General features: G+C 39.6%; 2 protein-coding genes across 3 annotated transcripts in view; both read left to right on the top strand.

Moving 5' to 3' along the window:
- Positions 1–12,527, top strand: part of LOC113028193 (regulator of G-protein signaling 9-like) — a 29,131-nt gene extending 16,604 nt beyond the window's left edge. The window contains exons 2-18 of one of the 2 annotated variants that reach the window (XM_026178263.1): positions 817–933; positions 2,551–2,647; positions 3,406–3,456; positions 3,602–3,708; positions 5,050–5,101; positions 5,177–5,235; positions 5,313–5,389; positions 5,475–5,556; positions 8,329–8,391; positions 8,880–8,909; positions 9,002–9,063; positions 9,635–9,748; positions 9,834–9,949; positions 10,069–10,156; positions 10,673–10,811; positions 11,284–11,366; positions 11,634–12,527. In XM_026178263.1, coding sequence (XP_026034048.1) covers positions 865–933; positions 2,551–2,647; positions 3,406–3,456; positions 3,602–3,708; positions 5,050–5,101; positions 5,177–5,235; positions 5,313–5,389; positions 5,475–5,556; positions 8,329–8,391; positions 8,880–8,909; positions 9,002–9,063; positions 9,635–9,748; positions 9,834–9,949; positions 10,069–10,156; positions 10,673–10,811; positions 11,284–11,366; positions 11,634–11,826 — 1,482 coding nt within the window. In that variant the 5' untranslated portion in view covers positions 817–864 and the 3' untranslated portion in view covers positions 11,827–12,527. Of the gene's footprint in view, positions 1–736; positions 934–2,550; positions 2,648–3,405; positions 3,457–3,601; positions 3,709–5,049; positions 5,102–5,176; positions 5,236–5,312; positions 5,390–5,474; positions 5,557–8,328; positions 8,392–8,879; positions 8,910–9,001; positions 9,064–9,634; positions 9,749–9,833; positions 9,950–10,068; positions 10,157–10,672; positions 10,812–11,283; positions 11,367–11,633 lie in introns of those variants that run through there. The other variant, XM_026178262.1, reaches the window with a different exon arrangement.
- A 50-nt stretch (positions 12,528–12,577) lies between these two features.
- Positions 12,578–17,324, top strand: LOC113028195 (regulator of G-protein signaling 9-like). The gene is made up of 2 exons (XM_026178266.1): positions 12,578–14,373; positions 14,929–17,324. Exons 1-2 carry the CDS (start codon positions 13,835–13,837, stop codon positions 15,089–15,091), a joined length of 702 nt encoding a protein of 233 aa, XP_026034051.1. The 5' UTR covers positions 12,578–13,834; the 3' UTR covers positions 15,092–17,324.
- The last annotated feature ends 719 nt before the right edge of the window (positions 17,325–18,043 follow it).

Genomic DNA, 18,043 nt, shown 5'->3' with positions numbered 1-18,043 from the left:
ACACGTAATATTGTCCGTAGCTACGTTTGAATGGAAACACACAAAAATAACTTTATAAGCAGCATACTGAAATTTACACGCGAATACATTTTCAAGTTTTAGAGGTCTAATTGCACGATACACTATAAAAAGAATTAATAGGCGTTAACGGCTATAATTAAAGTAAAAAATAAATACATAAAGTTTTCATAATTAACATTAAAATAAATATGAAGGGAAAAAGGAGAGTTGACCGGTGGTGGCATGTCGCCCTCTACTGGTGCAGTATAGAAACACGTTGGAAAAAAAAGACGCGCTCCGATTGGTTGATTCGTTTCACACTTTTAGACATGCTGCTTTCAGAGACTGCAGGAAATATTGCTATCTGCAGTTGAACGCTCTGCTGAAGAACAATACAATTTGAAATCTTGACGGAAAATAACTTGGTTTTGTGAAAGTGGTTGTATTTGACCTTCTGTCTTTGCGTTTATAGCATTGATGAGATAAAGAACACTAAATTATTGCCTATACTTAACTAAAACGGCTTCACATTGCAATTACTTAAACCTATTTTAGACAATTCTTTGTTACTCTTATTGGAACTGTCAACTTTTTTATTACATGCCTGAAGTGCCACACGGGTAATTTAATCCTAATTCAATTTAAAAATGATAAAATATTGGCACATTAACAGTTTCCGTTTTTCCAAGTGAGAGGTTTAGAGGGGGGACATTTGAAGGCAACATCACCATCGATCAGTGTTGCACTTCCCCTCAAGCATCCCCACACGACACACAGGGCTCTCACAGGCGGCAGCAGTGTTGTATGTGTGTGTGTGAGAGAGAGAGAGAGAGAGAGAGAGAGCGGTGCAAAGCATCACACAACATGACCATCCGAAACGTTCTCCGGGATCATGGACAGAGGTACCGACCACGGATGGCTTGTCTCAAAAAGGTGGGCTGCACAGCTTACATTAGATGATGTAAACCAGAGCACAGGCTTATAGATTATACCTGCTGCAGACGCATCATTAGTGACTTGTATAAATTCTCTAACGCAATGCTTGGACTGTATTGGCTTACAGGAACCTCACAAACCCAGGCTGTTGTTGGCATTTGCACTATAATAATCTATAATATTCTCTGGAAATCCCAATGCTTTCATTGAATAGATTTATTAAGGATGGTCATTCCGTTAAGGATTAAAACCCACAGGTACCATTTGGACTACAACAAGCTTTAGGGAAACCCAATAGCAAAATGCATTTCTTTAATAATATGGACTTTAGTTATTAAGGGTTATTAGAGATGTTATTCATATACTCGTGTTTCAGAATGATGCCAACATACTGTACATCAGATGTCATGTCAGCTTCCCCCTTACACTCTATATAGCTGTCAGACTGTGTTCTGTTTCAACCTTTTCACTGTGATAAGGTCGTTCTGTTTAATAAGCATTAGGCCTGGATCAGTATCAATACCTCCATCTACACCAACCAGCTGCTGGAAAGAAGTTAATCCAGGCGCTGTGTGAATTGTGTGTGTGTGTGTGTGTGTGTGTGTGTGTGTGTGTGTGTGTGTGTGTGTGTGTGTGTGTGTGTGTGTGTGTGTGTGTGTGTGAGGCCAGCCAGAGCAGTCCTTCATTCATCATCTCATATTTAAAATTCAGTTGGATGGTCACCAAAGAGAATGTTTTAACATTAGAAAAAATAAATAAATAAATGGAAGGAAATAATCAAGACATGAGCTTCCAGATGTAGCACTCACACAGTGTCCCCCTCTCTCCAGGGGAATGCACACAGAATCCATTTCCTGGAGAACTTTGTGTTTTGGTCAATGAAAGCCCACTTTGGTCCAGCTCAGTCTGGGGCTTATAGCCTCTCCAGGTTGACTTCAAAGCACAAAGCCACTTCAAAAAGACCCAGGAGTCAGCTACAAACACACTCTCTTTCTCTTTCTCTCTCACACATGCATACACACACACACATAAAGTGAATTAATGTACTACAGGATTTCTTCCTCTGCCGTACACACCTAAGTTGTGGGGGAGCTCTGGGATCAGATGGTATGATGGCTGAAAAACTGTTTAGAGGGCAGTGAGTCATCACAAACCTCCCACACAAGCCAAACAAAAGCCATGAGATCAGGGCTTGAAACAATCCCGTCATCTCGCTTCTCACCACTTTCTAATGCAGCATTAAAACTGTAATCCAGTCATTGGACTAAAAAGCTGAACAGTTGTTTGGAGAGAAACAGAAACCGAATCATTCGGCATTTGTCTGATAGGAAGTATTAATTACAAGCTTACACATCAAGCCTTAACATCCCAGGGGGGAAATTTGCCCTTTTTTAATCAGTGAGACACAGTTTAATGCAGCTTTCTCTGCCTTTCATTAAGTAGAAAAGAGGTTAATGGTAATGCTGTGCATGCTCGAGGTTACACTAATGATCATCATCACCGTCATGTGAATTTCACTGATCAAAATTTAGGATTTACAATCAAATCTGCTGCCCCAAAAACCTACACTGTGAGCTCTGATGTGACACCTCCTCACAACCTTTTTTTGAGCAGGCGGAGAAGGTGGTCCTCGAGATGCAGGACCCCACAACGGGAGTGAAGCTACAGCCTCAGAGACTGGTTATCACCACAATACCACATGCTATTACTGGTAAAGTGGACACAAACACTCTCACATACACTACAGTGGCTTGATTTTTATCCCGTTGAGTGACTGTACCTGCACAACCTCGCCAGAGGATACCACGGTGTTGGAGCTACAGATTTCATCTCCATGACAACCCCATGGTCTCAGAGACAGAGAGAGGGAAGAAGTAGGAGGTGAAGGAGGAGGATGATGATTGAGCAGGCGAGAGGAAACAAACATGTAGCGCCCGAAGCAAGAGGAATGCAGGCAGTAGGTGGTGGAGGAGGAGAAGAGAGGGAACCTAGACTTCTACGTCACCTGCAAGCTTTGAATGCCCACAGCTGAATGAATGAAAACATACCAAAGGCTTCTTCTCTGCTGCTCTCTCCACTTCCCTCTCTCACTTTCTTTGCTGTTTTGTTTTCTCTCCATCTCTGATTCCTTTGCTTTTCCTGTTTCCTTTTCCTCCCCCTTTCCCCCTTTCTTTCATCTCACAAGCTTTCCTTTCCTTTCCTTTCTTAGTTTCTTTCTTCCTCTTGTTTCTTTCCTTTGCCTTTCTGTCATTTTCTCTCTTCTTCACTTGTCATCCTTCTCCTCCTCCCTTTTCTCCTTCCATGTCTCTCTTTGACATTAGCTTTCTGGCATTTACAGGCATGCACTGATGGACATAAACAACATACAGTATATTTAAAGTTGTTTGCTGTTCAAGCTGCCCTTTTGACTAGTGTTGTTTATTTCCATAGATTCTTTGTTACTTCTGACCTTGAGTCCTTTTTCCTCAGGTGAAGACATAGTTGTGTGGTTAGCAGACAGATTCCAAATCGATGCACAAGGTGAGAGATCAGGCAGCTGATGCCATCCCAGTTCAAAGTGTGTGTTTTGATAAAAAGAAGACAGTTTTAGGATGTTATCATGTTAGCTGACAGTGAAAATTGGTGATAGCACCTCATTTATAGCAAATCTGTCTTTTTTATTCAGAGGCGAGGAGTTTTGGCTCCATGTTGGTGGCGTTAGGATACATCTACCCTATACAAGACCACAAGCGTTTAGTGGTCAAACCAGATGCATCCCTGTATCGCTTCCAGGTAAACACACCACATTTTAAAGCTTAGCCAAAATCTCAGCTGCAGCAAAGCCAAACGATCTTCCAAAACAGTATTTCTGGTTATGGGAAGATTTAGTTTTCATTGCTGCACACTGAACAGTGTTTTTGCATGTTGTTAAAATGTAAAAAAAGGGATGCACATAGTCATGCAGAAACACACATAGTGTGCACTCCTGTTCCTGCTATCTAGTGACTCCACAACTCATGCAAAAAATGCAGTGTAAACTGAAATGCTTGCAAAGGTCATTTAAGTGTGACTGTTGTTTACCTACAAGAAAACAGAAAACAACAGAGCAGTTGCTAATTTATTAGGTGCAGAGCCTAAAAGATTGTGATAAAAACACATCAGTACATCAAATTCATTTGATGTAAAGGCTAGAAAGTTGCTGTGTCTCTTAGCCTGAGCACATAGCAACTTCTAAGAATAATTATGTCGGTATATCATGTAAGTTCAAAATAAAAATGCAGAGCCATGGAAGGTTAAAAAAAAAGGTTGATCGAGCCTTGTGAAGTAAAATCATGCACTTCCTGGAAGTTTTTCCATCCAAAAATGTAAAAATGTGAGAAACCTTTATTTTCAAAAATGTGTAAAAATTAAATGTAAAATTCCTTCAGTTTAAAACAGTGCTGCATTTTTTTTTCAGTGCAGAATAATGGGTTTTTTTTAAATACTTTTTTTCTTCTTCTTCAAAAAAGACAGAAAGGCCCTACACTGAAATAAAACAAACATCTTTGTAAAAACATTCACCATTTTTAAAATAAAGGAATTTTCCATATTACTTTTTATGGATGTTTTTCACTATGCATTGCATTTTTACAATACATAGAAATGCCCGTACATTTTGGTAAAAATTAGAATTTACTGTCAGAAAATTTTGGGGATATTTTTAGTTTTTTGAGAGATTTTTTTCAGTGTGATATACATATTTAATTCTGCATTCAGTCATTATTTTTAATATATTAACTGATTCATTTTATCAACATTATTGACCATGGTAATTTCCCATTGGTAAATTGGTTCCAGAAAGCGGCATGTGCCAGATTTTCTGTAATGGGTTTAGCATCTCTGCTGTAACATGCAATGATTAGATAATAAAAGAGTTTACCATTACAAGACACAAAAACCACTAAAGCGAGGTAAAACCAATTTCCGTCGTATTTATTTTATGATGTGAAACCCCAAATTAGTCTGGCTTTAGTTTCCTGAATGACTGCAAATTGAAAGCAACCAACAAAAAACACCCTTAAATCTGCAAGAAATGAATCCCACTCACAAAAACGCTTACTGCTAATCATCATCTCTGCCCTTCATTGTTTCCAGACACCATATTTCTGGCCCACACAGCAGTGGCCTGTTGAGGATACAGATTATGGTGAGTGTATCTGAATGCATCCTGTTACTAAGAATCACTTACCGTTAACATCCATCTATGTTTTTGTTACTGAAGCAATCTACCTGGCAAAGAGAAACATACGTAAGAAAGGAATCTTGGAGCTGCACGAGCAGGTGAGAATTGGACACGAATCCCACGGCAATTAATTTTCTCTATTGGCATTTACTGAGGTGTTGTTTTATGTCCTCAGGAGCAGTACAACCATCTTCACAAGTGGATGAATCATAAATGGGATTTTATAGTGATGCAAGCTAAAGAGCAGTATAGGTGGGTGTGCAGGAAGCTCAGTGATGTCGGGAAGCGTTAAGGGTAACAATGTGTTATGACTCTCTGTGTTTGGGTTGGGTTTTAGAGCTGCGAAGGAGAGAAAGAAACCGGACCGTGTGGTGTTTGACTGTCAGGAAAGAGCCTACTGGGTGGTTCATAGACCTCCGGTGAGAACACACACATGCATGTTTCTATCACTACAGAAGACGTTTGTGAATTTATATTTGAAGACTTAGACTAGCCGTCACTCAACCAAGTCCTTTATGATTTGCGTGAATGAGAATGGCTTTTTGCCACCAAAAGGAGCTGGGCCTCACTATGTGATTATATAAACACATTTATGTCCCCACAACATGAGATAATATAAGCATACATGCACAGATATAGTTATCAAGCCTGAACAGTAAACAGCAGATATTGGTACATTGCAGGTAAACAGAGAAGTAAGAAAGTAAATTGCACCACACTGCAATACTTCCCAAGGTATCTCATTATCTCTACCCATGATGTCTCATTACCACTGCATGTCCAGTCAGAGGAAAAGGGCACAACTGATTAATATTTCACACTGCATGGGAGAAAGTGGTACAGTGGTTTGCACCTTGTGCACATCGAGCTTCTTGTGCTGTGATGCTGGATTACAGCTAGAACAGTTACCAAAGACAGTGACAGCTCCCAACCAAAGACCCATGTGTTTCCCATGAGTTAATTGGTTTGCAGTCATTTGATTAGGTGCAAAGATGTTTGAGGATATTCTCACTTCAGAAACTGCTGATCTACTGGGATTTTCCTGCACAAACATCTCTCATATTGCAGAAATATGTCTTTCTAAAGTTTTGGTTGCATAATATATGTGACCATAAACTATATGGTCACATCATATAAAGTAGGGCCATAATAAAAACACAGTTAAGTGCATAATGTTAAACAGTTGTGCTTTTCATTGTTTATGACTTCAGCCTTTAGGAAGAATATTGTGTTGACTACTGGTGACCTTTTCAGTAATGTAGCACGTTGTAGCCTGTGCTCTGTGACTTGTGTTGTGTCCTTTCAGAAGTGAGGTACACTATATTGCCAAAAGTATTTGCTTGTCTTCATTCACATGCGTATGAACTTGAGTGACATCCCAATCTTAAGCCACAGGGTTTATTATGATGTCGGCTCATCCTCTGAAGCTATAACTATTTCAACTCTTCTTGGAAGGTTTTCTATAAAGTTTATGAGTGTGTCTATGGGAACCTTTGGCCATTCTTCCAGAATCCCATTTGTGAGGTCAGACACTGATGTTGGATCAGAAGGCCTAGCTCCTGGTCTCTGCTCCAAAGGTGTTCTTTTGGATTAGGACTCTGCAGGCCAGTCAAGTTCTTCCACACCAGAATTGCTCTTTAATGTCTTTATGGATCTTGCTTTGTGCCCTGGTGCACAGTCATGTTGGAACAGGAAGGGACTATTGCCATGCTTGAGAGCATGAAATTGTCCAGAATTGTCTTGGTATGCTGAAGCATTAACAGTTCCTTTCACTGGAACTACTTATCCATTGTATTGCCAGACAGAGAAGCATGATTCATCATTCCAGAGAGCACGTCTAGGTTGGGCATGCTTCACACCACTGCATATGACGCTTTTCTATTGTACTTGGTAACGTAAGGCTTGAATGCAGCTTCTCAGCATTGGAAATCCATTCCATGAATCTCTCTACATGCTGTTCTTGAGCATATCTGAAGGCACACGTGAAGTTTGGAGGTCTGTAGTGCTCAACTCTGCAGAAAGTTCATGACCTCTGTACACTATGTACCTCAGTATCTGCTGACCCCACTCTGCCTACTCATGCCTTGACTTGTTGTACAGGTGGCATCCTACCACAGTACCACGCTGGAATTCACTGAGTTCCTAAGATCTGTGAGTGTTTGCAGAAGCAGTCTACACGCCAGGTGCTTGATTTTATGTCTGTGGCCACAGAAGTGATTGGAACACCTGAAATTAAATAATTTGGATGGGTGAGTGAATCCTTTGGCAATATAGTGTATGCACAGAAGACTTTGACTTAACGAGGGTCACTGGCACTGGCACTAATTTGTGTCTCATGGCACATGAGTTATCGCTGCAAGGGTGCTCTGTTGTCAATCCCTCAGTTGAGATTTCCATATGCATGCTGTAAAATAAAGCAATAAAGCATATTAATCAGCTACCAACGTTAAAAGCTGATAGGTCAAGTTCTGCCGGGAATTTTGAGGTACAACTACAACTAACCCATCCGAAGTTCTTAAATCCCAGTTCGATCAAACGTCCTGCTGTCAGACACAAAAGGGGCTCCTGTGTCTGCTGACACAGTATTAGACAGGAAGTTTAAATGCTGTGGCCGATTGATACTTACAAAATCAGAGTATTAACTGCTTTGCATTTGTTGGTTTGTGTATTTTAAAGCTTTTCAGACAAAAAGGATAGATATTTCTTCCGTCTTCCAGCCTTCAAGCATTTCATTCCTTCTAAATACTAAATCAGATATGCACACTCTTAATTTAAGATGCACAATTTAAAAAGGAAGAAACTTTTGACCTTTTCTAAAAAAAAATCAGTATTCAATAAAAGCAGAAACAGATGTTTCATGTTGAAAAATAAATATAATGACACCTTGATGTAAATAACATATGCTGTCCTTAAAACTTCATCTTACAGGTTCAGATTGATCGTAATGACTGCTAAATGTGATTTAAAGTTAATGCATTTTAAAGCCCCCCGTGGGAAACAAATAAAGTACTTGAAGATGTATTCATAATGACCAAGAGTGAATTTGGTGATTGGCCTCTTCTTGTTTGAGATGGCCATGAGAAGTACGACACATTATCCGCTGATGATTAGCATTATAAAACAGCCATCTGTTTAATTAATTAGTCCTTTGGTAAACACTGTGTAATTCTCTTTTGTTGATGTGTATGTAGCCAGGGACTGTGAGTGCCATGGACTATGGACTGGAAAGACTAATAGATCCAAATGCACACGAGGTAACAGGTGAGTCTCTGCCTGACCCGCATGAACATAATTCCTTTCAATCAGCTTATATCCCATAAGAAGCTTTAATGCATTAATGCAGGTACAGTAAATGATATGTATGCTGTTTTCTTTTATTAAAATTAAGGCCTTCTCTTTTCCTTTCTTCTTCTCTGCAGGCATTTCCTACGGCTATGTTTTCAAATCCCAGACTTTTAGGCTGGTTGTGAACACATCTGCACACACTCACATCACCTCATGAATGCACTTGCTATAATACTTGCTAACAAAAAAAAAAAGTACCTGAATCTCAGCTCAGGTTGTGAAATGATGTTGAAGGTTAGTGTTCACAAGTGTTCATCATGAGTCCAACAACGATAAAGAAGTGATGTATAAAACAGTGCTTTTTTCTGTGCAGAAATACATACAGTGTCCTAACTGTGAAGTCATAAAGTATATGGCTTATTATCTGTACTCATACTTTTAATACATTTTTCCTCAGGCAAAAACACCCGATGACTACGAGAGGATCGTAAGTTTTTTTCTACTCACTTGTTGGATGTTTTATTGATCACGTATAGTGGCAGCTCTGTGTTATTCTGGCTGTCATTTCTCTCCCTGTAGATGATTTTCACCCAGCAGTCCATCATGCGTCCCAGAGTGAAATCATCAGTGTCCATTGGCGCGTAAGACAGTCCCTCATATAAGAAGCTCGCTACTATCTGTAGCAAACCAGTACCCCTCCTATACCCTGGCTGCTCCATTAGCTGTATGCCTTAAAGTAACACACGCACATTAGTTTCAGCATAACCCCACTGAGTGATCTGTAAAGGTCAGACAGGTTAAAGCTGATGAGAAAGTGGGACCGTTGTGGAGGGCTGCTTAAGCTTATTGGTGGAGCCCTCCACAACAGTCTCAGTTTCTCAGTAAAAAAAAGAAAAATACTGGCCCTGATTATATGATAAGTAGCTAGCTCAGTGGCTAGCTAGTAGAAAGTTCACTTGAATCTTTGACATATGTCCCACGTGTCTTTCCAGCAAATAAAAAGAAAATGAGAATCTTCACAGTAGACAAACATGTATTGTCAAGTGTATTTGCTGTTCTCTGACTGATGAGGGATTAGATAATGTGAGTTATGCCTCCTGTAGGCTTGGCTGCACTTGCTTTACTGTTTCTGTGTGGCTGCATCATTAATGGTTAAAGACGTTATTTTCCTTCAGTGTGGTCGATGGTGATGTGTTTTTCCCTCCACTGCAGGTTGGTGAAATACTGCGCCACTTATAAAGGCCACGACCCTTTTCTGTCCAAGTGTCTTCCCAGCAACCCCTGGCTCACTGATGACGTCACATACTGGGCTTTGAATATGCCCAAGTGCGTAAGATGATTATACTTATAGAAATCACTGATTTTGGACAATAATTAAGAATATTTTGTTTTTGTTATCTGTGCGGCACAGTGTGGAAATACCCACTAAAATGCGTGTGGAGAGGTGGACGTTCAGCTTTGGAGAGCTCCTTTCAGACCCTCGAGGACGAGATGACTTCAGACTGTTCCTAAAGAAAGAGTTCAGCGGTATGATAGTCTGATGCAATTTAAAGTCACTGTTGGTCCTGATGTTAAGCTTTCCTTCAGTAGAAGGGGTTAGGAATAATCTGAGTTTATATCTGGTTATTTTCTCTAAACCTACTCAGGTGAGAACTTGGCATTCTGGGAAGGTTGTGAGGATCTGAAGTGGGGCACTGCTGCGACAATGAAAGAGAAAGCAGAGCAGATCTACAAGTAAGAACTTCTTGAAGAATATATTAGTCTTCTGGTAAATATTGAAGACAGTGGAGAAGAAAGTATTATTTGATTTAAAAATCGCCAACTATGTTTACTGACAGTGATTTATGACTCTTTAATAGTTATATTTATTAGTTTAATAGTGACACAAATACATGTTGGACATTCAGTGTTTTTAATTTTTATTTTTAACATTAAATTCACTCAATTATTTTTAATTAATAAAGATTAAAACTTAAAATAAAACTGAGAATTAATACAAATTTTGGTTGCCATCATCCAGAAATAATACGCCTTAGATTAATTACAGTTTAAATCTAAACTTTGCATGTAGTGAACTTTACCTGCAAGTATAGTGTTACTTTAACTGATGATTAAATGATGAAAACAATGCAGTGGATATTTTTTTCTCACATCTTTACTGAAGAAGAAGTTTTTATCTGGCTTTTGAGGTTTTTCCATGTAAGTGTCAAAGCATTTCCTCTTCATTCCTCCCACTTTCATTGATCTCAGGACTTTCCTGGCACGCGGTGCTCCACGATGGATCAACATCGATGGAAAGACGATGGAAATCACAGTGAAAGGTCTGAAACACCCACACAGATACGTCCTGGATGCAGCCCAGACTCACATCTACATGCTCATGAAGAAGGTCAGTAAACATGTCAGTAGGTGTGATCAGTGCAGAGACTGCATAAATTAAAACACCTTTTTGGATTTTGGTTTGAGCTGACTGTGGAGCTGATGGCGCTATGCATGCCCATGCTATAGCAACGTGTGTAATTTGCTCTAAATGGGAGCATGATTTGAAACTAAACATCACAAAGTATCAGATTAGACTTTTATTGAGACTATAAACTCACAAAAAAATGTTAACTGGTGTCATAAATGATTAAGTAGCAGGATAATGTTCTCATTGACCTTTATACAATATGAACTTTGTGACCAGATGAGGTGCCCCCTGCTGGCCACTGTAAAGAAAGGAAGTTTAAGGCACTTCTGCATTGGCTTCACTTTTCAGACCTGGATGTCTATGGTTAAATCACAAGGGAACGGTGGGGTTGTATCTGTACCTGTAAGAGACCAACTCACTGGACCAACTGATAGCATTTTGCATTTTGCAGGACTCATATGGCCGATACCTAAAATCTCCAGTGTTTAAGGAAACAACGAAGAAGGCCGTATGTCCCGAGGAACACAAGTTCAGGTAAGAGGCACTTTTTGCATTGAATTTGTGGAGCTTTTCTCAGACATTGTTGGAAGATTTATTTGAAGCTTTTAGTTTGACTAACAGAAAATACGTCTTAGTCACAGCAAAGAGGAATGTTGCAGTCTAAACAACCCTAACAAATATATAACATAAACCTCAAATTTTCTCTTCTCTCCTCCGTACTCTTAAAGACAATCCTGAATTTTCAACTTTCAACTCTTACCTTGTTCCTGTTTCTTTTCCCCTCCCCATACATCATCCCAGTGACTCCCAGTTGGAGCAAAATGCAAGAAACAGACGGCCCAGTCTCAGTCCCATCATCATCCGGCAACAGGAGCAGGAGCAAAAGGCCAAGATGGCCGCCAGTGCCCCTGTTGACATCACACAGGTCATGAGCAAACTCAGCCAACAGGGCAAAGAGGCGCCTCCTCGCCGCACCTCAGTTAAAAATGACTAATTTTATTTGTCTAATTGCTATAGTAGTTACATATAATACATGTAATACATTATATGTTTAGACAGGATATAATGTTATATAATAAATTAGAAAACATCTATAATATGTTGCTATTAGACCTTTCAGTGAAGAGTCATAGACCAGAGCCCAGCTAATTTATCAGCGTGCTGATATATCTGCTGAAATTAGCTGTTTGCTGATCTATTGGTATCCATATTGGTCATGACTGATAAATAAAATTTTTAAAATTTAAAGAATTGAAGTTGTTGTGCCTCATAACAACTTTAATCATGTTTGTGCATTGATGCTGCATAGGTAGATTTTAGGATATGTGTCAAAATATTCGATTTTCAAATCAACACATATCGGTCTTAAAAATCGTATATCGATCAGGCTCTATGTAAACATACTTTATATTTCTGTGTGAGTCACATGTTTGACGTCTTTGGAAATGCATGTTTCAAAATCTGAACCAACCTTTTTTTGCAACTCATGTTAATAAATTACTACAAGAAGAAGACAAATAGCCATCTATTGTCATCGCTGACATTTACGTCCATGTAAGCTGTAAGTGTTGTCTGCTTTTTTGTTTGTCATGATACAGTTACTGTGCTGTCCATCTCTGTGCATTCACTGTTGTTTAGTATGTTTTGAGTTGTCTTTGTTATCAGTCATAAGGTAATAAAACATTCATAAAACCACCTCATACTTATGTGTTTGGACTTAAGCCGTCATTTATTCACCGTTTTCATTTTTCCATTTAATTCGATTGTAGCGCAATGCATTCAAATTCCTTCCTTCCTTCCTTCCTCCCTTCCTTCCTTCCTTCCTTCCTTCCATTGTTTCTTTCTTTCAAAACCTGCTTTTTTGTGATGCGAAAGTGCAACGTTAAGACCAACATAAGTTTGCAAATTTACTTAACCATTTGCACTTGTTGTAAACATACGCTTGTTTCTACAGCTTGATCATTGAGATGATATTAAAATGCATATTAACTTATTAAAACAGCATTTTTCCACCATAGAGTGAGGTATGGTTCTCCACCTATCAAAACTGATGAGCATTGCCGTTATATTTTATAGCTTACATTTCCCTTTGCTAAAAAGCAGAGTTAAACAATAGGAAACTGAAGCTAAGGGCAAAACAAGTTAAAAGGAGTGTACTACAAATTTATTTGGCAAGAAAAAAAATTCTGGATTTAGCTAATAAAACAGAAACGTGCCTCCATTCACAATGCCTGTGATGCTTAGGTTGGATATCCATTTAAAGTAAAATTAAAATGCTGCAGGCAACAAGCAACAGTGAGAGCTAGAATCAAAAATCTCCTGGGCTACTGCCGACCCTGTGATAGCTCGTAAGAATATTCTGGAAATTTTTTATCAGTATTGCAAAAGCAGATTTATGTGCCTCAGGCAAGGCACCTGCAAACAATTGTGCAGAATGGGGAGAACATATTTTAAAATGCTTTGAAGTCGACAGACAAGAAACGGCATCATAGGCAAATGGGATAACACATTATGAAGATCTCGGGTAATCATCGCAGCACTGTGGGGTTTTGAGACCAACACTGATATCATGGGTTGATGATAAAAGTGATGACTGTTATCGTCATCACTTAAAACAAAAAAGTTGTTATTGTTTTTCCATCTGGAGCAGGACTCACTGTTATGACATCATAGGCACTGAGGCATTTGTCCCAGGGGTATGTCAGCCTGAGGACAAAAAACAGCTGGAAAATCAGGATACGCTATCAAAGCCCATTTTCCCTACTCAGTTACAGATGTTATGTTTTTTAAAGTGCTGTGCTCTCTGAGATGAAAGTGTGGTGCTCTAATGTGAGCTTTAATATCATGAATCAGCAAAGCTGAATGCTGGTCAGACCTTTCTTTACTTTGAGCGGACAGTGAGATTGTCTTGGAGGCTAAATATTAATTTCCTGTGGTTACAGAAAGTGAGAGGGCTCTATATTGTTATAATGAAGTTGATGTTATGAAACCTTTTGCGTGTTATGTCTCTTGTTAGGTCTGTAAACAGAATAGTGATGTATTCAGGGAACCATCTGCTAAAAAAATTCCAAACACAGACATGTATTTATCTGTCTGGATGCCCTCTGACTTGTGTCTCTTGCCCTTTGACCTCACAGCTGTGCCGCTTTACCACTCCTGTGCCCCACCTCGCTGTCTATTCTGGCATGACTGACCCCCCCTCTGCCAACGCCTCGCCCTCTCTTCCCTTTTTGGCCCACACCCCAGCCTGTCCGTCCCCCATCAGCGTGGCCTTAGACAGCACCTCTGCCTCTGAGCGGCGAGCGGAAGCCAGTGAGGGGGAAAGTGAAGGGAACCCTGAGGCCCGAGCATCTGCAGGAGGGAACGTGTCCAAGTCTCGCATGGCTCTATCCCTGCGTCGTCTACTCAAGCGTGGCTGCACTCCCTCCTCTATGTTTGCCAGCTTGTCACCTAAATGTAATCCAGCTGCCGGGACAAGCAGCCGCATACAGCCAATCAGCCCAGATGAACCTAGTCAGGCTCCGCCCAGACGGATTGGCAAGTACGTGACAGTCATGCAGGACTTTTACTTTGAAAGACATATGTTTTCCATCATTTTCGCTCCAATCCAGGAGTCTTATTTTACTTTAAATTTAGGTGGAAGCGCTGAAACAAGAAGTGAAATAGTTGTAGAACAGGCCTGAGGAAGAGGCTGTTATCTGTAACTTGGACACTAGGACTATTTGTTAATTGCAAGAAAGGAAAAAGAAATTCAATTTTTAATACAATTATTTATTTTTGTTTTTATTGCAAAAATTCATACATATGCAATATTGGAGCTACAGTTCCTACAAAACCAATATGATGGGAACATCTTTGCATAAAAGCTGGAAGTCAAAACTGTCATCTCATATTCAGTTATTTATTTAACTGACACAGCACATGTAAATATTGTTATATTACATACAGTGTATGTATTTTAGTCATGCCTGTGTATGCAGACTTTGTATCTAGTTGGGCTACTAAGGTACACAAAGTAAAAGTTTATGTTGCTAACGTGACAAATAATATCAGATCAGCCCCTGATGACCTCGTCTTTTTCTGGAACATTTCTCAGCTTTTTTCAGATCAAAGTGGATATTCCTCCGGAGTGCCGCATCTACCCCATTGAGTCTGAGGATGAGGATGAGGAGAACAGAGCTGTCTCTCGGGAAAGAGTGGGAACCAAAGAGATCATCTGCCCTTGGGAGAGCCTCACTCCACAGAATGGGACAGGCTAATACACTGGAATTACACAGGTATAAAATGGTGGGACCAGACCATAATGTATAACATAAATTCAATCAACAAGAGGACAGACTGACAGTACTCTTTCTGGGATACTCTAAAAATGGCTGTCTAGAGTGGACCAAACATTAACTTGCTGAACCTGCCTGCCTGTTGGCTTGAAATGCCCCATTGTCACACATGTTGCAGCATAATCCTAACTTCACTGTCCATGCTCAGAACTTTCAAAACATTTTGTTTTCAACAATATGGCTCAGTACAAAGAGTTTATGCAGGCGTAGTTATGTCCATCATATCTGTGACTGAATAAGTTTAATGACAGCAAAAAAGCTGTTTGTGATGATATGGTAATTAACTCTGATAAATTGGCAAAAATTGTAACTGTTGCCCTCTGTTGCAAATTTGTTGCCATCTGCATAAACAGAAACTCGCATTGATCAGAAATTCACATTTACTACATACATTCTGACTCCACCCAGAACCTCATAGATTTGAAACCGAAATTCTTCAACAAAAAGTCCCGTATTTGCAGCAGAGCGGTTATTTAACTGCAAAATAACACTGTTGCTTGGCAACCTTCCTTTTTGTATAGGAATATTGTCCTGAGAATGAAATCTTTCAGTTTAATATGTTTTGTGATTTGCGTGTTCACTACAGAGGACATAAATAAATGAGTTGAGTCTCAGGAGGAAATGACCAGAATAGATCTGGCAATGAGTTTGTTCAAGTCCACAGAGAACTTGTGCTCATTGACTCAGACGTACTCGGATTGACTGCAGTGTGTTAGAAATCTGTCTGAGAGTGATTGCAATCAGTCCGAGTTGGACCGTGATTGTTTGGAGACAGGTTGCCTCCCATCAGGTGACCTGTGCAGCTGTCTTGCAATTCCCAGTAGCCTCCCACAGGCTGAAAGTGTTACACACTCAGCCTCTGGGTAACCAGGTGCAATCGGTTACTAAATGTGAAAAAAAATCATTGTGCAATCACAGATTTTTTTTAGCAGCAAGGAGGTTGTCATCCTATTTTATACTCAAGTATGACTGAGCCATTACACATTCGGGAAAATAATGAAACCTATAAAAAAGTAAAAGGAAATCCTTAGTATTTGTTATATATTTGCATAGAAAACACTGTGGATACAAAATACGAGTCCAAGCCAACAGGCAGAAAATGTCTTAACACTTAAAATCTAGATTTTGCTGGAGTATTCCTTTAACTACAGCCTTATATTCACCAACCCTTACTAATGTGAGCACCAGCTGAGCCCTGTATTTAGGATAGAGGTGTAGTTTTGGCAGAGGCTGCTCCACATGGAGAACAGGGTGAGCGCTTTCAAAACATGAGCCGTAGCTTTCATACCCAAGCCTCATTCTGTACCTGCTGATGAACTGTAGCCCAACAGCAGCCTTATCCGCCTCCACACACTGGAGATATTTTGCTATGTTTGGTTTGTTGTTGGAAGTTTTTACTAAGCAGGCATCTACACATACTTCCTTAGAGCCAAGTGGACGGGAAAACAAAACAGCACGAATAAAAAGAGATAAACTGAAGTATTTTTGTGATTGCCAAGGACCATAAGTACCACCGGTAGTTCTCAAGAAGTACATGTTTACATCCTAGAGTGTGATAATCCAAAGCAGACATCTGTAGACTCTGCTTCCACACATGCCTGCTAACTGATAATGTACCTATATATCTATTAAAGTCGAGATGTGTTCTTGTGATGCGAAATAGACTTAGATGCCTGAACCCTAGTTTACTTACCTCTTACGCACATGTGAAATGACCAAATAGATGCGTTTCAGGTCAAATGAGAGCACATGAGCAGCTTGTCTACATGCTACTATTTTTGCTGATCTACTCCTGTGAGACGTACGCTCTTCATGCATGAAGGGTTACTTTAAAGGGAGTCGGTCAGTAGTTTTTGTATTTGACTCCACTGCTGTTTTGTACACTTTGTGTAGCTGTTGTGTACTGTACACTACTCTGAGTGAGGTGTTGATATTTTTCCCCTCACTCACAAGTCTCTCCTGTATGAGGGACAATATGGACTTACTGTCTGAATGTATTATCTTTATCATGTTTACAGATGCAAGAATGTGAAAAAGACCTTAAATTTGTTGTATTTGATATGTACATTCCATGGCTTGTGTCAAGTGCCTCAATAAAAGATTGTCTTTGCAAAAAGGTTCACCTGAAATCTGGGTGGACTGGCCTTTTAAACTATTTTTAATGCAACTTTCAGAATTTTATTTTTTTATTGTAGTATGCAAATAAAAAAATTGAAATCAGGGGGCTAATATGATAAAATAGCACAAAATTTCGTCACCTCCCAGCATGAAGGTTCTGGATGTGAATCCACCACCTGTGTGGGTTCACACTGGCATTTTCCCACAGTCCAAAACATGCAGTTATTGGGGTTGGGTTAATCGGTAACTCTAAATTGCCCATAGGTGTGAATGTGAGTGTGAATGATTGTCTTTCTGGTTGCCCCCCAGCCCCCCATGACCCTGAAAAGGATGAGCGTAAGAAAACTAACTTCAATAGATGCCTCACTCATGTTTAAAACTTCTAAATCTGCACAAAAAAGCACAAGAAAAAAAGCACCATTCTTAAAACAAGTGGTTCTTAATCTGTATGCTGCAGAGCACTTGTAGGTGGGGCTTGGACAATCATGGGAAAACATCAAGTTAAAATAAGCTGAAGAAATGTTGTTACAAAAAATAAACAAGAATCTTCTATTGCAATTATACCAACCCTTATTTTACTTTATATGGTCTTTTCAAAGATGGGGACAAAGTCTGCAACCACTCACACTCAGTTGTCATTTTTGGTGCATCAAGATGCTGATAAAATGGCAATAAGATGGAATCAGTCTTCTAACAGTTGTCAAGTTGGCAATTACATGCAAGCAGTTTGCGATAATATGGAGATTTACTGTGATA

The sequence above is a fragment of the Astatotilapia calliptera genome, chromosome 8 (genome assembly GCF_900246225.1).
Source record: "Astatotilapia calliptera chromosome 8, fAstCal1.2, whole genome shotgun sequence".
NCBI classification, from domain to species: Eukaryota; Metazoa; Chordata; class Actinopteri; order Cichliformes; family Cichlidae; genus Astatotilapia; species Astatotilapia calliptera.
Note: the sequence above shows the minus strand (reverse complement) of the source record. Positions and strands in the feature narration are given on the sequence as shown.

What these genes read in the sequence shown, in the direction of transcription:
- LOC113028195 (XM_026178266.1), top strand. Translation starts at nt 13,835, where the DNA reads ATGTCTCTTGTTAGGTCTGTAAACAGAATAGTGATGTATTCAGGGAAC. An exon ending in CCGCCCAGACGGATTGGCAA is followed by an intron (nt 14,374 to 14,928) that starts GTACGTGACAGT and finishes AACATTTCTCAG; the next exon opens with CTTTTTTCAGATCAAAGTGG.